At 51.0% G+C, this 23,573-nt stretch overlaps 1 protein-coding gene across 2 annotated transcripts in view; it reads right to left on the bottom strand.

The window, feature by feature from the left end:
- Window positions 1-23,573, bottom strand: part of LOC8027854 (dorsal-ventral patterning protein Sog) — a 370,069-nt gene that overhangs the window by 120,898 nt on the left and 225,598 nt on the right. For both annotated transcript variants that reach the window (XM_040217931.3, XM_042290868.1), the window contains exon 4: window positions 145-216. In XM_040217931.3, the coding sequence (XP_040073865.1) occupies window positions 145-216 (72 nt within the window). The remainder of the gene's footprint in view (window positions 1-144; window positions 217-23,573) is intronic.

A 23,573-nucleotide genomic window follows, 5' to 3' on the forward strand; every position in this document is an offset into this window, starting at 1 on the left:
GCGTGCGATCGACGAAGGTAATATCTTCGTGCCCAAGGGGTCTGGCTGATGCAAAAATTGCGCAAATATACGGCCTCGATTTTTTTTTTTTTTTCATTTAAAGTAAACAGCGCCAAGTCTTTGAAAGGCAACCAAAAGACTCACCTTTAGAATTTCGGTCCTCGTCGTCAAGCTCCAGTTTCCGAAGCGCCAGACCCTCCTCGAGATCGGCGTAATCTGTAAAGAGTACAAGGAGGTGGGGACATCATTGCGAGAACCCGTATAGACAGTGTGTTTTAACTATACACTCTATAAAAACAAGAAAAAAAAAACACGCACACAGATATTTGCGACTCCAGCAAAACGGACGGCACCAAGCGGGAAAACCGGGAACCACCTTTACGCTTTGCTTATCTCCGCGTCTCTGACGGCTTTCGCGGACACGTGTTGTCGGCGCGGGGGCGAACAATGTAATTTGACAAAGGTCCGAATATTCCTTAAGTTTGCCTGAGTGTTCATTAGTGTGGTAAGGCCTCAGTAGATTGTTTCCTTCAATTACGTGTAACACGTAATTGTTTGAAAGCCCGTTTCCTCCTCAACACACAGTCGCATGCTTTCGATTTCTTGGAAGAGGAATCACGGAAAAACGTTTTGATTTCTTGTCTGTCTCGAATCACATTCAAAGTGAGAACTGCTTGGTAACTGATAAGAATTATTTATATGGATGTAGAACAGTGGAATGAGGGCGACAGACGATGTGTTTCACTTGAGGGAACACCAATGTTGCAATGAAGTGAATGGGAAGGTTCGACAGCTGCTTTTCTTGAGTTTGGTTGTGTTCGATTAGCTTGAAAATTGAGCCACCCACGCGGGTCGGTGCGTTGGTTGTTCGTCTTGGCTGCTTTTCGCCGAAAAAGCCTCTGGACCACACCGAAGGAGTTGGTCTGATTTCGCAATTACTTGATTCAGGAAAACCTGCTCGCTGCATACGATTCATGAGGGAAATTGTCTGCGTTTAAAAGGTGGGGGACGCGCCTCGCGAAGTTAGAAGCTGACAGGCTGTCAATATATTATGACCTATCGGGCCTCCAATATTTATACTATGCCCCCGTCGAAGCCAGCAGCAATATACGTCTCCATTGTTCAGGTTGTCCGGCCACAAAAAATACTCAATTCCTCCGTTCAGGATTCGAAGTCAAGTTCAATGCAGAGGGGGATCTGCGTGAATTTCCGATGAAAGCTCTTTCCAGTTTGTCCGCATTCGTCGCCGTGCTGCCAGCTAGAGCCACTTGGCTGAATTTAAGTAGTATCTCTCTGTCTGTCAAATATACTTTTATTCAGCAGTTCACCTAAGAGCTAGTCAACTTAGCTCGTATTTCAAACCGAAGAATATACTAATATCGCTTTAGTGCGACATAGTACGTAATATAATACATAACCCGCGCATTCGTCAGAATGAATTCTCGATTGCTACTGAAACCTGAATTGAAATACGAGTCTAAGCTGCTTAGTGGGGCGCCGGCGGGTTAACATGCTCCTTGGCTCAAGAAGCGCTTGCTTAATTTTCGTAATTTGCCTGGAGCCTGTGTTGTTGACCGAGCAGACGACTGGAGCTGTTTCTTCAACGCGGACACGCACAAAAGCTCGATTTCGCGGACAGATAAGTCGCATGCTCGAGGCATGCGAGTTAGCTGAAAATTACTTTCGGTGGAACAAATCTGTAGCCATCACCGCCTTCCTTAGCTGATCAAAACTGATTAGAGTCTATTACCGTTTCTCCGGGGCCCATAGTTTTGAACGAAATCATCGAAACAAAAGTTTGACGTGAAAAGAATACAAAACACCGGGAAAACAAAACTATGTTCTGCAAGTTTATGTGCAGCGGCTACACTTAACCGTCGCAGCTCAAATACCTATAAAATAGAGCATTAAACAAAAGAAAATCCGTTAAATTGAATGCGCCCCCGTTCAGGCGGCCCGGCCGAGCGACGTAACCTGTTCCCAGCCGCCATGTTTCATTGGTGGTGGCGCCCCCTATAGGTCGCTGGAGTCGCGAATATGTCTGTAAGAAGACTTTTCTGCAGAACACGGAGAGAGACAGAAAGAGAGAGGGCTATGTAAAGAAATAGAAAGAGGAAGATAGAAAGAGGGGGATAAAGAAATAGAAATCGAGAAAGAGGGAGAGAGAGGAAGAGCCAATCGCGGCGAACAATATAAGGATGTGCTCCACAGTGGTGGTGTTATTAGCCGAACAGAGCGCCAAAAGAACGAATTACAGTTTTTGACACGTTACTCTAAAAAAGTAAACTATTAAAATTAAAATTACTCTCGTTTAAAAAGTATTACACTAGATCACTCGATTGTGTGAGACGAAAAGTAATTGGCCGTTACTTCAAGAAGACAAGGGTACTTCTCCGATTTCTTCGAATTTCCAAAACGGGGAGATTTTTCGGTTCGTTTAAGAACGGCAGGTGCTTCGCGTTGTTTATTACTGAATTGGAATTACCCAAATTATAAGCTACTTATCAATTCTTAATTCACCAATTTTGATAAACCATCCTCCAATCGGAGAGTTGGTTCGATGATTCTTTGAAACAAGACCTTTGCAGACAAAGGATGTCATTAGGAATGGATGGAAAAAACTCAATGGTTACAAGTAATTTTAAAACTTCGAAAAGTAATCAAATTGCTGGTGAGCTTACTTTCTAATAAATGTAATGGAATGTTTACATAATTACTCCGAAAAGTAATCGACTACAGGTAACTTGATTACTTGTAATGGGTTCCGTAAAGGTCTAGACGAACACTTCATTAATTTTCATCGATTGTTGCAGTATTCCACTGTTTTTGTGGTTTACAAGCGAATGCTCACCCAAAGAGAAATTTACCTGCCTGAAACTACTGGCTGAAGAAACTTCCGGGCGTTGCAGGACACGCCGGCTTAAGTTTTCGCGTGCAAACTACGTATGCCACAGAAATGAGATTGATACCATGTTAGTCACACTAATATTTCCTAGTTATTTAAGTATATTATGTTCAAAATGATTAGATCCTTCACTAGACATGATCCAAAACCCCGAGAGCGCAGGTAACGACGCACACACTCAAAAGTCTCAAGTCTTGAGACCTTTGAGTGTGTGTGATTCTGTAGTCTCAGGGTTTTTTAATCATGTTTAATGTACACCAGCTCGTTTGCGCCCTTACATTTATCTCATAGATCCTTCACTAGTTTTGCATAATTAAAATTTTAATTAGTAAAAATAAACGGCCAGCTTGTTTCAAATAGAAACTTCCTCAACATCGTCAGAAACAACTAAATCAGTCAATGTTAAAAATATTTGCAACCTACGCTTTGTTTTTGTTATTTTTCTTTCTTCTTTTGTCCCGAAGGCGCGTACAAGCCCAGAGTCATAGAGGCTGGTGCAGAGCTACGGCTCCGCGCCGGCCTATACTCCGTTTCACGATAACTTGGCGAACTCTGGAGGCTGTGCAGGTTCATAAACAAGCTGGCGCGAGGAACATCGGCTTACGTGTACCAGCAATACCACCTAGAGGAAAAGGCCTGCGCACGACGTCATGGTTAGTGGATCCCCAATCTCGCCCCAAGCGGCAACGTAGGCGGCAGCGTGACGAGAGAAGCCGCAAAGGCGTCCGCCTAGGCGTTGCTGCGTGCTAGCGGACGTGCTCGCTGTGAGATGCGAAACACGCCAAGTTTCCCTTTAAGCAGCTTAGCTTAGCGCGAACACTAGAGCGCCATATCGCTTTTTTCCAGCTCTGGCTTTGCTTATCAAGAGAGGCGAGTGTATTTTTTGCACTGCGTGGTGCACACGAAACTTATACCGATAAGGTCAACTTTGTCTCGGCCCTTATCTCAAATGGGAGCACTATCCTACCGGTCACTGAAGACATATATATATATATATATGAAAGAAAAAAAATATATATACTATATATATATATATATATATATATATATATATATATATATATATCAGGGGTGGCCAAGCTGCGGCTCCCGAGCCGCATGCGGCTCTTTGCGTGTTAAAGTTTTGGCGTTAAAAGCGCTAAAAACGACGGACGAGTAGGAGAGACACACACCACAGAGCGCTAGGAAAGTGCGGCTCGCGGCGCACTCTCCTACCCCCCCCCCCCCCCCCCCCCGGGCCCCCCAATAAAAAAAAAAAGAAAAAGAAGAAGAAAAAAAGAAAGAAATGGAACGCGGTTTAAATCGAAAGAATTGCGGTTTGGTAGCCTTGTGGTACTGATTCCTTACGTACAGTTGGACTGCTTTTGACTCGGACAGATTGAAAGTAGTTCGAGTTTCGTTTATTGCTCAAAACAAAATTTGGCTTTCAAATAATTACGGCATGATCGAGCGTTTACTTTTTTAATAAGAGATTAATCCCCTGAGCGTTTCAAAATACTCTCAGAGGTATGACATTACTGAAAAAAAATCAACATGTTGGGGAATATTTTTTATTGCTTATTCCGTCACCGAGAAATTCCGTACGTTCAAAACGACCAGTATAAAAGACGGAAACGCAGAGCTCGGGTGTAGTGTTCGGGTTAGTGTGTCGTTGTGTTGATGTTTGTGTGTGCCACCTATGCGTATGCGCTCAATGTATGTTGACCTGATGCTTGTAGTGTGTAGAGGTTCCCGAGGATCCCGTGTGTGTATAGTAGAGGTTCTTGAAGATCCAGAAGCGTAATGGTGGCCTCAAGAAATAATATTATTGTTTGTAGAACATGAATTGGGCGGTACCTAGCGCCACCTACTTGCAATTACTCTGCTTGACCTTGCCATCTGGTGGCAAGCGATTTAACATTCTTTCACACTACGCGATAAACAGCGCCTTCGAGTTTGTCCTTTTGAGAGCGGCTTTTGGTTTCGCAGATTGGTTTGCCATTCCTCCGTGATGAGCGGTTGACGAAGGAATTGTGACTCGAGGAACAGCAAAGGTAAGACGTAAAGTGCGCGAAGTAACTGGGAATCGGCTGTCTCCGTTTAACATCGCAGTGCTGACGACGAGAAGACTGAGCAACTGCTTTCGAAACGCAAGTTTCTGTGCCTGCGGGGTGGAATCTGGCTTCGGAAACAGTTCGCAGAAAGCTCGCTAACGCTCTTATTTGCTGCTCCTCTCGTCCCGTTTAAGAGACGTAGCGTCCTCGTTAAGCCTTATTGAGCTCGATTAGCTCGATTCAGGGCCGCCATAATGAGATGCAGGCGACAGAGGAATTATTTGCTCCCCTGCTTCAGGGACCAAAGTTTCTCCCTTTCTAAAGGAACATAGGTTACAAGACCGTTCCTCCCCTTAGGGAGGACTATCGATACCCTTTTTTCTAAGATTGTACGGGTACGAGTGCGTAGCCAAATTCGATCACGCAGCCTCCGACACTCGTCCCGTGGAAACGGCACCATGCATCAATGATATCGCGGAAGGAAATCCATGACCTACTGATGTCCAGTGCATAGCGAGAACTTCGTCGATTTCTTGAAGAGTCGTTCGTCCGTCTGCGATGAACTGACCGAATAGACCTAGCATTAAGCAGATCGTAGCGTTGACGCACATTGCGAGCGGTGAACACTTTCACTGCACTCCTTCAGCGGCACGGCGATATGATTCGACCGCGGTACGTCCCGGAAAGAATCGCCGTGCTGAACGCCACGTTATTTCACCGTTCACGTAACACAGAACTTCGAGAACACCACGACGCCGTTGCTGCGCCAGTCCAGGTAACCGCCATCTTGAAACTGGCGCTCTCGTTGGGCCCGAGATCTCTCGAGAGCTTCCCGCAAAGCCCGCTGGCCCACAACGCAACATCCCCAGCGTTGCGTGCGTACGCAATACGCTAGCACTTCTATTGAGTTCTGTGCATGCGCACTCAGGACCCGCATGTTCCTTGTGTACGCAAAGCTATAGCGTACGGTCCACTAAAACTGTCTAATAGGGAGTTTTTGTAGATCGTTTTAGCAGTCTCGCAACGCTCTCCACAACCCGCTACGATAACCGGCTTTTTACACTCAAGGCTATCGGCGCGCAGGCGCAGCAGCGGCTCCTTCGCTGCGGAGGGCTAAGCGGAGGGGGAAACGCGGTCCACAAAAACTTCCTAATCTAATCGACCGCGTTGCGCAACCGCTGGCCTTCTACCTCCTCCACGAGTGGTAACTTTAGTGCACAATACGCTTCTCACGCGTTCAAAGTCTTTCTTAAAATTACTGAGTTAGTGGTTTTCGAGGACGCTCAGCAAGTTTCTAATTGGAACCATATGTATATTTTCATAATGAAAAAGTTAATTGACCAATTTTAATTAATTAGCCCACTGGTCGTTACAATTAGACCCCTATGCCATGTTCCCCTGGCCGTATAACTCACCTGCACAAACCGCATAAGTGCAGCTTTCACGGCTTTTTAAAATAAATCTGTAAAACTTAAAAAAAAAAAAAAAAAAACCTTCAGACTTTTTATTTTGGTGAAGAAGGAAGTGCAGCGGAACTGTACTATGTGCCGCCATCTATTTGGTTGCCACTGTCGCTCATAGATGGCGGTAGCTGTCCAGAGGGTTGTGTCGAGATCTATTTGTCCGCGGACACGGAACTGGAAACTAGCCCTTAGCAGCTCCGCTGTAAAACACCCTGTATATTGTGAGTATCCAAGAAGCGACAACTGCCTTCGATGGTGTCCAGGTTCGTTCTGTCCACACAGCACCGGGTAGCCCCGCGCGACCGGCGACGATTTTTCATTCTTTTCTATGCCAAGGTATATATATATATATATACCATATTTACTCAGGTAATAGCCGCACTATTTATGAAGAAGGCCCTTGCTTCTACTTTCCCGCAAAGCACATATACAGCCAATCATCACGTTGCGCATAAATAACATAGCGAACAATTAAATCGAGAACACGGGGGATCGGTGGCCGAGTGGGCTAAGCGCACACCCAGCTCGACGCGCGTAAAGCGAAAGCTCGCGCTGCAGAACCCAGGGATCCTGGGTTCGAGCCCCACCCCTGCCATTTCGATCTGGATGAGCATCGTACCGGCGTGCGGTCGTGTATCACTACTGCGTGGTGCACGTTAAAGACCCCAGGCTAGCGGTTGTACTGCACTGGCTAAGTTGCTCATCTACAGCGTGTGACTCGTCGCAACTTTAATGGCTGACCAACTACAATCCCCAGAATCCCCACAATCCCCCAATAGATCGGGAACACGATTCTCCATACAAACGCAATCTTCACAGATGATATCTTCGCTCGAACACGTTATCTATGCCCTGTAAACTGCTTTAGTTATGTTGTCGATCACGGTGATTGGCTATCAGCGTGCTCCGCGGAAAAGCGAACCCTCAGGTTTTCTTCATAGACAGTGCGGCTATTACTCGAGGAAATACTGTATATCATACTCCTATTTTTACCGTCCACACCACAGTGTGTTTTTGTTGTTTTTTTTTCTTCTTTTTTTTTACCATTCCTTCGCACCGGTGGCTACCGAGATTGTGAGATGTGAGATGGCTCATTCACATGAAACATGAGCTACGATTCCCACCCTTAGCGAGCGGCCTCCCCTGCTCGGACTACTATATTAGCGCTACGACACAGAAGAGCTTTTCGGCTGCCACCAGGGGAGCGCTCACATTAGATATCACTATACAAAACACGACTCGCGTGCTTCGCATAAGGTTGGCTAGCAGTCCACACATGTAAGCTCTTCTTAATATGGTCAGAAAGCGCTAAACAGAACGACTTTAGCGCAAAGGTTAGGTCGACGCTTTGATCTTTGAAGCGCTCGACCAACCAACGATTTCCACTCATATCGGTTTTTATGATCAATACGCCAGTCATGAATACATACACTGCTAGTTTATGAACGACTCCGTATCCGTGTTCAAGCCGTTATCATTCCCAGAAAGGAGTGTGCGTCATTGCACTCCGGGATGCACTCAAACACGAACAATTAATCTTACACGTTAGCCAGTTTAATAAGGAAGTCGAGTGGTTTAGAAATCCAATGGCAGTGAGGCGACACCCCATTCGTGCCATTTAGATGCCTGGCCACTGAATTCATTGATTCAATGAATAAATGTATCGTTATGTGTCTTTGCGATTGGAGAGCGATACAACTCCCCGTCATTACCGCAGGTTAAGCTTTTGGATTAACAATAAAGCATAAATATTGCGGGTTTCTTTATATAGTTTAAATGCATAACATTCCCATGGCCAGCCCCTACCGCTTTTTCGTCCGCGCTGGGATGTATCCTCGATGACGCCATAATGTAACGTGACACTGTCATCCCAAAGGTATTCTAAATACAAAGGATTTATACGTGCTCTATGACGTCGCATCATGACGTCACCAGACACTGTGGCGTCACGGTGTCACGCGACGTGACCAGACACAAGGTGACGTCATGACATCGTAATGCCACGTCACACCATGGCGACACGTTGCCCCATGAAGTCACGTGACACCGAGGTCAGGTTTCTGGGGAGGGGAGCCGACTGATATGTTAGGCGGGGCAGCACGAGTACGCGCATGCAGATATTTCTGACAGCCCACATGCGAAGTGCATGAAGCCTTCCGCTTTCCCCTCGTGTTTATGATGAGAAATAAGCAATGTTTGCGCGAGTGCCAGGGCGGTCTGTTTGTTTTGACTGACGGAAACCCCGTGTCAAAACAGCGAAGAGCGGGAGAAAAAAAAAAAAAAGACGACGACTTTAAACTCCGTTTCCGTTTAGAAAATGACGTCTGTGAACGACCCTACAGACCTTGGCAAGAATCGCGAGTCCGCCAAAGAAGCTTTTAAGCCGTCCGGGGCAAGGCTCTCGCGCTACTTCACCGCAGCTGTGGCGTTTTGCCAAACGTCCGGCACTCCTCGCCGTGCCCCCGCACTCCTTTAAGCCCGACCCATGGGAGTGTTTGTAGACACGCGATCAATGCAAACACAGCCCTCATGTCAGCGTGCCGCAAATAACGAGTTATTTTCTGTTCGATATAACCACTCTCTTCTCGCAGTCATACTCACAGTCGGAAACACGTACAGAAGCGACACTTCGATGGGTAATAATATTTCTGCGACATGTATGTTTATACAGCCGGAAGTTAGCCTTAACGGGCTTCTGATGTCTCAGCTGTCGACAAGAAATGTAGCCTATGCAGTACAACTGCTAGCCTGGTGTTTTTAACGCGCACCACGCAGTATATAGTGATACACGACCGCACGCCGGTACGGTGCTCACCCAAATCGGAACGGGCAGGCCGGATGGGGATTGGACCCAGGATGCCTGGGTTTTGCAGCGCGAGATTTCGCTGCACGGGCCGTTGTCGTGCAAACGCGCGAGACACTTGCCACAAGCGAATGCTGCGCCTCCATTCGCTTCCAACCCTTACAAAAATTATCAATAAGACTCAATTGGGTTTCTAATGTAGTCTATAAGAATGCATTAGAAACTCAATTGAAACTCCTTGACAATTTTTGTAAGGGAAGGGCCGCTCATTTCAGTGCTACGCCACCATTTTTGCTTCGAAGGGCCGTATACGAGGCACCGGCCTGGTGCACTGACGCATTTGACGCTACTTGTAAGACAAGCACAAACACATCAAGGGGCTTTGTTTTCCTTATTAACTCAGAGGCATCTATCGGCGAACCAATTGTTCTCGATGGCCACCTTAGAACCTTTAACCAGCTACTACGGTCTGTACTCCCGCTGCAAGCGAAAGCGGAAAGATATTCCGGTGTGTTGCAAATGAAACCCTTGGTCAAACTCGGATCCACAGAGCGCCGATACCACCAAGAGCCACAAAAATGGCGGACGAAAATGGCGGACGGTCGCGATTGCTACTACTGCGCATGCGTATTGACAACCCCGGAAAAGTATCATTGGCCATTCCAGTGGACTGCTTCGCAGAGCATTCAAAGAGCCAATCACTGCAAGCTAGAAATGACACTCGACGAATGACGTCCTTTCGACCTATTGTTGAAGTCCGGATTGTGGAATCAATCATAACGCTATCTCGTGAAACGTCACGCTCGGCGTTTCAATGAGAATGGCGACAGATTACTGCTTAGTGCTGTTCATTTCTGGTGCGAATGCAAATCGAAGCGGTCGAGTCTGTTTTTACACGTACAGTGTACTCAACTGTTAAACATAACGCGGGAGCGGTGGCCGGAGAAACTGCATGCTACATCTACCGGCCCACTCTGGCAGCTCATGCCGCGGTTGTTTTCTGGAGTTACACTCCCAGCTCCGAAACAAATCACCGATGCGTGACTCGGCGATAAAAAGAAAAGTCCCTCTTTCCTTTTTTTTTTTCTTTTTTTGTTTAAAGTGGGTGGCCTTTATCAGAGAAACTGCAAGATCACCGAGGTATGGTACCCCCCGTAGCCCCGTATGGTAAATGGTAAATGCGTAGGTGTCACTAAACAGAGTGGCAAAAACAACCAAACAAACAAGTAAAAATTTAAAGCGTGGGTGATAAAGAAAGAAACCAGGAGGTCATGCGATAATTGCGTCGGGGAGTGGCGACAATCGCAAGAAGAGCCGCGTTATTCTCTGCCGCATTATCCATTTAATCGTTCGATAGCTCTGATATCAGTTTCGGCCACCGCTCACGCGTTATATTTAACAGTTGAGCACACTGTACACGTCCTTTTGGGTAGATATACCGTTTCTTTGATTGTAGTCGTCAATGGCTGCAGCGTTACGTTAGATAAAAAATACAACGAAAAATAAAAATAAAAATACGCAAGAATGCGTGCATCTGCGTGTGCCCGGCTAGCGAAATACCTGGATTCAAATGCGTGCTTACTTTTGGTGGCAGAGGGTCTTAAAAAACTTACTCGAAACAAGTGCGCTGAACGACGCAATTAGTCAGTGTCGGCCCGGCTAGCGCTCTATAGAACTTTATTCAGGAAAGTTAACGTCTAGCAGCAAACCTTTCCTGCTAAGTTTATGCAACGCAGCGTCCGTTATTTCACGGCACTAATTGTATCGGTGGCAGCAGTCTTCAACCATCTGAGCAGTAGTGAAAAAAAAAACAAAACAAAAAAAACAATCGAGCATTTGGTAATCAGTGCCATGCAGCTTGGAAAAAAAAATTAAAAATAAACCCGGGGATAGGTTAGATAGAACACAGAAGTAATTGCTATCGGAAGTTAGTCTCAGAAGAACAGTCACTGGCAGCTAAGAAACACCTCGCGTAGTGAAAGAAGAGTACCTTATCGCTTCGCAGCTCATTAGACTGCGGTCCGATAAGAACCCAAAGAACGAATCGCGAAACAAAAAGCGTCAACCCCCCATAATAAGCCGCTCCCCGCCTTTCTTATTCTGTCAGTGAGGAGAGAAGTGATACACCAGCAACAGGTAGTTGAACATTAATTAATTATGCCTAAAAAGCAAGCTTCCAAATACGCCGCGGGGTGGCATATATATACAGAATGTTTTTGTTTTTGTTTTTAGGCTTAGCAGAATTTTTTTGGAAAAACCATGAAAGCTAGAATAATGCGGTCTGCGCAGGTGAGTTATACGGCCAGGGGGACATACCATAGGAGGCTAATCGTAACGATCAGTCGGCTAATTAGTTAAAATTCGGTATTGAACTGTTTAGTTATTGAAAATAGACCATATAGTTCCAATTAAAAAACTTGCCTAGCGTCATCGAAAACCACTAAATCAGTAATTTTCAGAAAGACTTTGAGCGTGTGAGAAGCGTAGTAGTGCACTAAAGTTAGCACTCGTGGAGCACGTACAAAGCTAGCGCGGTTGCGGTAAGGCGCCCGCGCAATTTTTCCGTCTCTTATCTAGCCCCAGCCTTGTACCTGCTCCACGAGCGGTAACTTTAGTGCACTACTACGCATCTCACGCGTTCAAAGTCTTTCTTAAAATTACTGAGCTAGTGGTTTTGGGTGACGCTGAGTAGGTTTCTAATTGGAACTATATGTCTATTTTCATTAATTAAAAAGTTAATTAACGAAATTTAACTAATTAACTGACTGATCGTTACGATTAGTCCCCTATACTATGTCCCCCTGGTCGTATAACTCACCTGCGCAGACCGCAGTAACCTAGCTTCCATGGTTTGTTTTTCAAAATTCTGTTAAGCTTAAAATAAACACCCTATATATATATATATATATATATATATATATATATATATATATTAGTGTATCGGGAGTCCGCATAAAGAAACATGGCACGCACTATTCCTTCGTTACGCTTGATATGAGTCAAGCTTTGGTGACACTATACAGGGCATATTGTTTAGAAGACGGTTTCCTTCCGCCCGGATCGAGCGCTGGTCATTAGGTGCACGAAGGTTAGGTTATTAGGAGGCGACAATGTCGAATCGGCAACCGTATGTTTAAATTCCACGACCCGTCGGATGAGGCTATACAGCGCCCTATAGTCCGTACAATTCGATGCACTTTTCAGCCCAGATTTCCCCTTCAATTTGTCTTCAGCCAGAAACGAGCATAGACATCAGGGCCGGCTTGCTAGAAACAGCGTCTCAGCTGAGACTGGGGGAAAGAAAGCACTGCCAAAGCCAGCGCACGAGCTGCGCGGGACTCAAGCTGCGTCTCAAGACGCTCGCGCGCCCCAGCCTTTACAGTGCTTCCTTTCACCCAGTCTCAGCTGAGACGCTGTTCTAGCAAGCCGGCCCTGGGGCGAGCAGAGAGCGTCAAAGGATGAGAGCTTTCTTAAAACTTGCGAAACTAAATATTACTTCCGTCTTTTTTCTCTTTTTTTTTTTTTTTTTTTTGGGGGGGGGGGAGATTAGAAGTTGTTGCGCCGTTTCTTTAGTCAGTCAATTAGCGATACAGTTCGAACTTTCAACTGAAAACTGCCTTTCCCTTTATCGACACACCAGATTGCCTCGGCTTTACATGGTACAAGGCGCATGCCTGTAGATGGCGCGCTCACGTCTCAGGTCGACGCTGAAGTTCACGGGAAGAGTCGCTCTAAAGCTATTCGGAACTCCAGAGAGCCTAGATTTAACGACGGGAGCTACTGAAGCCACGGAGATAGTTCGAACTTTAATAGCGAACACTTCCCGCGCAAATTCGTTCCTCATGCGCATGCGTGGAGACAATTGCAGTATATCGACGCTTTCGAATCGTCGTCATTGCAAGCGCGGCCCATAAACCGCGTGAACCCAACGCTTTGAAGATCTATAGGTTGTGGTTCTCCTTAGGGCCACTGCCTTTGGGAGTTCCACGTTCGCGGCGAGACGCTCTACCGCGAAGCGGGTTCGCACTCGCGTGGCATGCTGCTCGTTGAGCGCAAACAGACACCAGTCACGTTGGTAACGGTGATAAACTCTGTTTATTTACAATGAAACAAAATAACAACAAAACAGCGACTATAAGCTGGTGAACGCCGTCGGTGTGGAGATCGCCCACGGCCGAACGGTCGTTCACAAAGGTACAAAGTACGGGGTATAAACGCTCACCGGTGCGCCGGAAGGCTCCCCGTTGTCGCCGCCGCCGAATCCCAGGAAGAAGAGACCAGCGAGACTGCGGTCCGCTGGTTTTAAGATAACGGCGGAGGCGAAGTGGCCAATCAAGGAGCGACACGTCGATCTCCTTTGTGCGGGGGTTCGTTACGGAAATTGCCCCAAGGGGGGAGAGGAGGAAGCCACTCACAGTGGTAAGCAGCGCCGCCTCTCGCTACGCCAGCGCGGCCGCCACGGCGCGCCAAAACGCTGACGCGACAGAATGTTGAGGGATCACAATCCCCACACTCCCCCCTCCTTAGCCAATAGTCACCCGCAAACGGGTGACCAACACAAACAGACAAGACTAAAAATAATTAAAAAAAAAGAAAAAGGCGGCTGTAGCTACACGGGAAACAACAGCCCGGCTCATAGGTCCATGCTCCAAAAGTTCGTCCAACGGTCCCTCACCAGCGGTACAGCTCCCAGCTGCAGTTGATCGGTTGCGCCATTCCGTGACCGCCTCGCACGTGGCGGGTCACCTCCTGAGCGCCCAGGCCGGGGTAGGACGTCAAGCCCAAAGTGACGAATGCCCACAGCAGTGTTCCGCCGACCGCTCAGACGTCGTACTTGAAGGGCGCCCTTGGAATTTTCGTGGTAGACGTCCGTCTCGGAGTCCGTAATGCTCCTGGAGAGGCCGAAGTCGGCGACCTTGTAGCAGCCGTGTTCGTCGACGAGCACGTTCCGGACGGCCAGGTCCCGGTAGATGACCCCTCAGCTGCCCATGTAGTGCATTCATTGCCTGCGAAACCTGGCGGGCGAACTGTACCAGGTCCCTGGGGCCCTTGGACTTGTTACGGGACGAAACGGGAACAGCTGGTCCCTGGTCGGCGATCTTTCCGACCGCGGCGCGGGTCCCGAAGACGATGAGCGGGCAGTCCCTGGCCGGATGTCGATCACAACGGCCCACGAAAACGACGGGTTGCTGGGTTGGCCCGCGGCCGGCTGGGGTAGCGGGACAGCCTGACGAATCACGCGCAGCTCTGGACCCTAGACACCGCGGAACTGCCGTGGCCAGGAGACAGCAGCTCCCGAACGACGCGAAGCAAAGGCTGGAGGTCCTCTTCGTAGGTGCGGAACGTACTGCGGTAGAATGACCACTTGGTCTCCTACCGCTTGTGACGACGCTCGCACCGCGCTCTTGCGTTGACATGTGGCACACGTGAGCGTAGGTGGCAATAACTGACCAATGGCAGTTGCGCGTACCCTTTCCCTCGGAAGCCGTGTTTGGGGGATTCCCCTACGGGTTCATCCGGGAGCGAACGCTGAGGTGACGTCTCTAGGTCACTGCTTGCCAGTAAACAATGGTGTCTGGCGCGTTCGCGAAGGCAGCAGGTGTATTGTGCTTTGCACTTCCCTTAATGTGACATTTCGCCACTTAATGGGGCTGCCTCTACGAAAACTTCGGATAATAGTTCCTCCGTCTACGCAGATTGTAGCGATACGCCTGTTGTTCATCGTCGGCGTTATCTCGCGCTGCGGGTGCATGTTTTTGCGGGGGCTGAGTTTGCTCGTTGGCCCCGTTTTCCCTCTCATGGTAGGGTTTCAGATCGCACACATGTACCGGCCCACCGACTTTTCTTGATTGCAAGTTTGTCAGCTTGTACACGAGTGGGGAGAGAAGTTCCTGCACTCGGTACGGGCCACACCACTTCGGAGCCAAAGCGGCCGAGAAGCCTTTGCTGGCATCACTCAGAACATGGTTGCGTCTGAGGACGAGATCGCCCACTTTGTAGCGGAGATCTCGATGCGAGCGGTCGTACTGAGCTTTTTGTTTCGCTCGCGCTACCCCGAGATTGCGACGCGCCTCCGAGAAGGCTTCCGTCATCCGAGTTTGTAGCTGCCGCGCGTGGTCCGTTTGCGTCGGCTGCGCGTTGTCCACCCCGGCGCTCCCCCCTAGGACACGGTCCATGGGGTTCGGAAGCTCTCTCCCAAATGTGAGGAAAGCGGGGGTGAAACCCGTCGAACGGTTGAGAGTGGTCCGAAGTGCGAACCCGATCTCGGGGATATATGCGTCCCAGTCACGGTGCATTTCCGCGAAGGCGGCCAGCATTGGTTTGATGTTTCTGTTACATCGCTCCGTGATGTTCGACTGCGGGTGGTACGGCGTGGTTGTTCTGTGCTTTATGCCAAGGGCCTTGCACGCGTCCACGAATACCTTCCCGACGAAGTAGCTCGCTCGATCAGTCAAAAGAGCTTCGGGGAACCCAAAACGGGTGAAAACCTCCATGAGCTTCTCCGTGATCGCTCGGGCTGTCAGCTTACGGAGCGGAAAAAGTTCCGTCCATTTGCTGAAGTGGTCAGTTACAACCAGTAGATACTGGTGTCCTTTAGGGCTCCTCGGTAGGGGGCCGACCACGTCGCAGGCTGCCAGAGACCATGATTGCTGGCTCGGAATCGGTTGCATTAGGCCCGGGGGTTTGCCGCCTCTCGGTTTGAAGCTTTGGCAAGAGTGGCAGGTGCGGGCATAACAGAAAACGTCCCGTTTCATGCCCGGCCAGGTGGCGATGCGACATAACTTTGAGTAAGTCTTGGAGCCGCTCGCGTGTCCGGCCAAGTGCGAGTCGTGATAGTAGCGCAAAACTGCGTTTCTCAGACTGCGGGGTACCACTACCTTGAACGCCTCGTCGGAGTCGTTCTCGGAGGGTATGTACCTCAGCAAGAGCCCGTCATTGCTCAGCAGATATGAATCCTCCGTGCCCGCACCAATACCAGATACGTCCCGGCACTCGGCGCCTACTACAATACCAGTAGTGTTGCGCCCGGCGGTTGCACCGCCCGCCTCCACGGCGTCCGACTCTCCCGCGAGTCCGTCGATCACCTTTCGACAAAACGGATCATTCTGCTGGGCTTTCAGAAGCTCTTCTTTGCTGAACACGATTCCCACGGCGCTCACTGCGTCTAGGTGGTTGATCGTCTCGTCCGGGTTGGTCAGATCTGCTGCCTCCCTTTGGGACTGAGTCACGGCTTCGCCTGACAATGTGGATGTCGTTGGCTCGGCCTGGGTCTTTGCGGAAATTTGTGTGCAGTCTACGGGGGCTCGTGACAATGCGTCCGCCACCACGTTTGTGCTGCCTTTCCGGTACCGCACGACGTAGTCGTATTTTTGCAGCATCAAAGCCCATCTTGCCAAGCGACCAGCGGGTTCGCGAAGTCGGGAGAGCCATATTAGGCTTTGGTGATCTGTTTCGATCACGAAAGTGGTCCCGTCGACATAAATGTCGAAGCGCCGGAGTGCAAAGACGATGGCCAAGCACTCTTGTTCGCATGTGCTGTAGTTCCTTTCAGCTGGCGTCAACGAGCGGCTGGCGAAGGCCACCGGTCGGAGTACACCTTCGTGCATGCTGTTGGAGCAGGACCGCGCCCAAGCCAAGATTGCTGGCATCTGTTTGGATCAGAAAGGGCTTGTTCAAGTCGGGTAGCTTGAGTTCAGCTGTGTCCGCGAGCGCTCGGGAGGTGCGGCGAAAGGCCGCTTCCTGCTCGGGACCCCAGCTCCAACTCACGGACTTTCGCAATAGGCGTGTCAGTGGTGCTTGAAGCGTCGCGCAGTTTGGGATGAATTGGCGATAGAAGTTCACCATTCCCAGGTAGCGACGGAGGGAGCTCACGTCCGTTGGCGCAGGAAACTCCAGGATTGCCTGTAGTTTGTCGGGATGTGGCGCAAGGCGCCCGCGATCAAGTTCGAACCCGAGCAAGGCGATGCAGGTTTCGGCTATTTGAGCCTTTTCGGGGTTCAGGGTCATTCCCGCGGCTTTTAGCCGGTCCAGTACGTCCTCGAGATGACGTAGGTGATCTTCGAAGGTGTTGGAGTAGACGACAATGTCGTCGAGATAGGCCATTGCGTGTTTCCATTTGGCTTCTCCCAGTACTCGGTCGATCAATCGCTGGAACGTCATCGGCGCTCCGCACAGACCGAAGGGCATTCGTGTGAATTCGAAAAGCCCGCGGTGACAACAGAAGGCTGTTTTTGCCTCGTCACCTGGCTCCATCCGAACCTGGAGGTAGCCTCGGCTAGCGTCCAGGGTGGTGAAGTACCGCGCACTGCCCAAGTTGGACAGAATCGAGTCGATGCTCGGTAGCGGGTAGGCGTCCTTTCGTGTGACGTCGTTCAGACGGCGGTAGTCCACGCAAAGACGTGAGCTGCCGTCTTTCTTCGGGACCAGCACCACGGGGAATGCCCAGGGGCTGTTAGATCGCCGGACAACTCCGGTGTCGATCATTTCGTCCAGGGCACGGTCGATGGCTTTTCGTTTAGCCAAGCTTACGGGTCGAGCGTTCTGCCTTCTTGGCAGTTCGTCGCCCGTGTCAATGCGATGTCGCACTTCATTTGTGCAGCCAGGTCGGTCCGTGAACATTGCGTCATAGCGGCGCAACAACGACGACAGTCGGGCTTTTTCTCGCCCTGACACGCTGCATGATTGCGTAAGCAGTGGGTGCGTCATTTCCCCGATGGGGGCGGCGCTCGCTGCCATCGGCGCTGGACTCGGTGTCTTGGGGTCAATGACCCGGTTTAGGGAGTCCCTCGCTTCCTCTCGACGGCTCGTCGCGTGCGCCAATGGTGGCGTTGGCGGTACGGCCGGGGGTTCGCAGAAGGGTTTCAGGGGTGCAAACGTGCCCTCCCGATAGCCTGCGCTGCTGACGTCGATTACAATGCCTGTTTTGGCAAGGAAGTCTCTGCCCAAGATAATGGGCACCGATAGGCCAGGGAGATGAACGAAGCGTTGTCGTCTTACTCGATTCTCCCATCTCGCGACCAGCCGCGCGGTACCAGCCGAAAGGGCGGTTCCGCAGGCTAGGCGAAAGGCAGTGTTGCATTCTCGGAGTCGGACAGAATTCTGTCGGAGGTGAGTCAACACTTCGTCGCCGAACATCGAAGCGCTTGCTCCGGTGTCGAGGAGTGCCTTGAATGCCTTGCCGGCGATCGTTACAGAAATGAACGGGGCCGGCGTGCCGGTCGGGAAGCCTATTCTGTAGGCAGTCGGCAAAAGAGTGGCCATGGGACCCTCCGATTCTTTGTTAGCCACCGGTCCGTCCGTCCAAGGGCCGTTTACCGGTGGCTTTGCTCGTTTCCCGCACGGTGCGATTCCGTGTTCGGCCGCTCCGGGCACTGGCGAGCGAGATGACCGGGGCGATTGCACCGAAAACATCTTCTGTCGTCGCCTCGCTGGGGGTTCCGCCGTGCGTTTTGGTTTTCGCCGGCTCTGTCGTAGCGTGCATTGGCTCGCTGAGATTGAGGGATCCTCGTTTCCTCCTGCCTCGCTGCCTCGTTGGGGCGCGAGTCGGTGGTTCTGAACTGCGGCGTCGGCCGGCTTGTTCGTCTACCGTAGGAGTACGGGTCGAGCGCACGATCTGAGATTGCGTACGTGTCTCGGCCCCGATCTTCCGCATAGTTTGCGGAATCGTAGCGCCTCGGTGCTCGGGATGGCGTGTCCCCGCTCCACGCGCAGCGCGGTTCGAGGGCCGCTGACGCTGGAGGCGGAGGCCGGTACGCACGGGCAGCGAGAATGTCACCCTGAAGACGCCGGGCCTCGGAGGCGAGCTCGTTCAGGTCGCGGAAACGGCTGCCTCGAAGATACGCAGCGAAAGTCGGGTGGCTTTGGCGTATGACGCGTTCCACTCGCTCTGCATTGGGAGCTGAGGGTTCTGCGAGCTCGAAGAGCTCTTGCATGGCTCGTACGAACTCCAGCAGGGACTCGTCCGGATGCTGGGTTCGCTGTTCGAGCTCCCGCCGCATCCTTCTCTCATAGTCGGCGGGAAGGAATTCGCGGCGGAACGCCTCTCGGAACTGATCGAGCGTTCCGGCGGGTTGGTCACCGACAAGTCGGAACCAGCGGGCGGCTTCGTCGACGAGCGCGATTGGCAGAATGCGCTCGAGTATTTCACGATCGGACATTCCCATCGCGCGTTGGTACTTCCGTAAATCGTCAAGGAAGTCCGTAGCGCTCGCTCTGTCTGCGTAACCCCGATAGGTCGGGACGGGAATTTGGACCGGAGGTCGTTGGGCCTGTGGTACGAGTGTTGCCGTTCGCAACGCACCTGTCAGACTCTCCATCACACGTGCCGCGTTTTCGAGCAAGGTGTGATGAGGCGCCGCAGCGGTTTCTCCGTGGGGAGACCGATAGGCTTCGCTTTGTGCCGGCGGCGGAGCACGCGTGTTCAGGGAAGATCCGGGAGCGATGGCGTCCGTTCGCAATGGCGTCAGAACCACGCTCGGCTCCAGGGGTGCGCCGTAGGGCGCTTCTCGTTGGAGGGTTGGCATTTCGGCTTCCCGTTGAAGTGGGGGCCGCGCGAATGCGTCGGCCGCGGTCGCCATCGTGAGCAAATCCGAGAAGTTGGTCCGCATCGTCACGGTAAGCGCTGGTTGCGCGAGGACTCGTCACTCGGCAGCAGTCGCCACACACAGACGTACCAGGGTTCTGGTCGTCAGCCCTTTTGTTGGGCGCCAAATTGTGGTTCTCCTTAGGGCCACTGCCTTTGGGAGTTCCACGTTCGCGGCGAGACGCTCTACCGCGAAGCGGGTTCGCACTCGCGTGGCATGCTGCTCGTTGAGCGCAAACAGACACCAGTCACGTTGGTAACGGTGATAAACTCTGTTTATTTACAATGAAACAAAATAACAACAAAACAGCGACTATAAGCTGGTGAACGCCGTCGGTGTGGAGATCGCCCACGGCCGAACGGTCGTTCACAAAGGTACAAAGTACGGGGTATAAACGCTCACCGGTGCGCCGGAAGGCTCCCCGTTGTCGCCGCCGCCGAATCCCAGGAAGAAGAGACCAGCGAGACTGCGGTCCGCTGGTTTTAAGATAACGGCGGAGGCGAAGTGGCCAATCAAGGAGCGACACGTCGATCTCCTTTGTGCGGGGGTTCGTTACGGAAATCGCCCCAAGGGGGGAGAGGAGGAAGCCACTCACAGTGGTAAGCAGCGCCGCCTCTCGCTACGCCAGCGCGGCCGCCACGGCGCGCCAAAACGCTGACGCGACAGAATGTTGAGGGATCACAATCCCCACAAGGTTCACTATAGAAACTCTAGAGAGCCTACATTAAACAGAGTTTCGAACCGCTTGATAGGGTAACTAGGTTTATTTGCGGCGTTTGCAACACGAGCTGAGAGGAGGTGGCAAAAGCGTTGATCCCCTGCAAGCGTGTCCGCCTCTCCGCCTGCTTTACCTCCCGCCACGCGACGACGCAGCGCATGCATACTGGACACTAATCGCAGCAGCAGGCGTCTGTCATCCAATTGCAAACGCTCTCTATGGCTTGAGTTGGGTCCTCTCTTCAATCTCAGCTCTCTACGAAACGTTTGAGGAGGCGGCGCCACCCAACGGAAAAGACGCGAACGAGAGAAGCGGGGATCTACTGCAGCTTCCTACTTGGATAGCACCGGCATCGGCCTATCATACTAACACGCTCCTCCCAAAAGGGCCCTTGCATATTACAACCGCCCTCCATAATTGTATAGATAAATAAACGCTTTCTCATTCACTCACTCACCGCCCGTCAAGGTATGGAGCGAGAATTGGCGCGGGGCTGACAACCGAAATATCTACACAGCCATAAATGTCTGGAAAAGAAAATTATTGTAGCCACTTACGTGTAAGCAAAAGGCCGCCTGACTACAGCTATCGCCTTGTTTTCACGAACCAGGCTGTAATTATTATAGAACAAGAATTTCCGAATCCTTCTTTTTTTCTGTTTCTTTTTTATGTGTGTGTATGTGCAGACACCAAATTTAAGCGAGAATGTTGTAAGTATTGAACCCGAGAGCCCTCAATCTACCGAAGCTCATAAGTCCACGGACAACACGGAAAAGGTCACGTACTCTCCTACAGGCCCTTCAATAATTTCGCGACGGTATGTCCAGCTTCGTGATAGGTAATCAGTCACACCTGTATAAGTGCCGACGTGTGCTGATAAAATCTAGCCACGTTGTGCAGTGATATCTCGTTAATACGGACCCCGTTAATGGAGAGTTTTAGTAGATCGTTCTGATACCTCAGATATCCCCGAAAACGATACCCGATAACGATACGATGCATGTGCAAAGCAGGCGCCGGAGTATCGGATATCGCTATCGGAGTCATCCGAACGATCTATTGAAACTCTACAGTATGGATACCCTGCTATTTAACAAATGTTTAAGGCACAAACTCGGCATATACATATTTCTTTGTTTTTCTCTCCTTATTATGAACCACTCACATTATGAACGACGTTTGTGGGGAACGGATGTGTCCATATTAACAAGGCAGCCCTGTAACTCCGACCAGAAGTAGCCGGTAGATCGATCTACCTCTCCATTCTCCCTCGAAGCCTAAAATATTGACAACCACGAGTGCACCATCTCGGCTCTTGCTTCGAATTTCCAAGCAGAGTGGCAATGTCCCGAAAAAAAAAAAAAAAAAAGTTTGGACTGTCTTAGAGAACGCGAAGTAACGACCCCATTCCCTTCGAGACGAGTGCCACACATGCGGAGAGTAAAGGCCCGACCACACTAGCGTGAACGGCGCCGCCGGGCGGCGCCGCCGGGCGGCACCGCCGTCCGGCGTCCCAACGCGAGGAGTCCACATTGGCCTCCGTTTTGCAGGCGTCACGTGACAGCACTAGATCCCGCGATCGCGCCTCCCGTCGGATTTCCCGCTCTTTCGTCGTCTGCTCTTCGTTAGATTCTTCCGTTCCGCACTCGCTGTCTAGACGGTAAAAGTACATAATGACCTGGTGATCAGCGTGAATGTGATTATCCTAGCCTGGTCGTTGATCTCGCGACGTCGCCGCGCTCTGAAGGGAAGGAGGTACAGGTTTAGGGTCCGGCCGAGTTGGTTCGACCGAAGGACAGGTCTGGCGCGCCGCCGTGGCTTTGCTGCCCCGGAGGCGCGCCAGAGATGAAGGCTACTCTCGAAAGTGTCACCAAATCAACACGACATCCGTCACAACAGAGACGACATGCAACAAGTGCCGCGGAGAAACTCACTTGTAATTCCGAATTCCTCTCCTATAATTTCCCAGCGGTTAGTTTCAAGGAACCGCTCCGTTGGGGAAGGCATCGGGGGGAAATAGGGGGAGCGGACGACACGAAACACGTCCTTCGCTTCGAGACGCGCCGAGGACCGGCTTGAGCGTTGCCATGGCATCGCGACGTCACTATCTACGCCACCTCCCATTGGCTCCTCTCTTCTGCGGCGTGCGGCGTCTAGCTCTGAACCGCGCAAGGAGCGGTTGGGTGTGCGGCGCCGCACGTCGTGACGTTGAAGCCGAAAACTGGTTTCCGCCGGCAACCGGCAGCGACGACCGTCGCGCCGCAGGCCTCCGAAACGCCAATGTGGTCGTGCCTTAACCCTACCGCGACACATTCGGTTTGACATCCTCCCTCCCCCTCCCTCCCTCCCTCTCTCCCTCCCCCCCCCCCCCCCCCGCTCCCTCAACCGCCCGAGTACAAGATACTACCATATTCATTCCGACGCGAAGCCACCACGCGTTTTGTTGAAGTCGTAAAACGAGAATCTAGAGGTCATTGAAATAAGCTCGTCTCTGATGCATAAAAAAAAAGTACAGAAAGAAAGAAAGAAAAATACGACAACTCGAAAGAGACGTAGACGCCGCGCGGTTGGACAGAGTGGCGCCAAAAGCTCGCGCGCCGCAAGTCAACAAGCAGGCTCGACGACGACATAAATTTCCCGACTTCGCGGTTGTCAGCGGCGAAAAAAGAGCGCGAATAAGTGACGACATTTCGCCACCGCCACCTGAATGCACGCAGCGCTCCCCCACCGAGACGACGTGTCTCTTGCTCTCGTGTGCACGAGCTCGGGTGACGTGTGCTGGCAGGGCCAGCCACGTGACGGCCGAAGCGGGTTCACGCGAAAGCTGAGGGAGAGGTCACGTGACCTCGATTCGTCCCGACTGGCACACGACCAGGGGCGGGCGGTTATTCGTCCGTCGCCGTCGGTCCTCGTCAGCCGTCCGCCGTCGCCCAACTCGAGAGTTATGAGCGGTCGTTTGGGCTCGAAATAGAGCCACATTCGGTTCTTTTTTTATGTATATATTTCTTGTGTGTTAGTTTTTTTACTGTAGAGTGTGTTGGGGGGAGGGGTTGTACACACCCACACAC

Source organism: Ixodes scapularis, unplaced genomic scaffold (assembly GCF_016920785.2).
Source record: "Ixodes scapularis isolate PalLabHiFi unplaced genomic scaffold, ASM1692078v2 PGA_scaffold1__304_contigs__length_218370807, whole genome shotgun sequence".
Lineage (NCBI taxonomy): Eukaryota > Metazoa > Arthropoda > Arachnida > Ixodida > Ixodidae > Ixodes > Ixodes scapularis.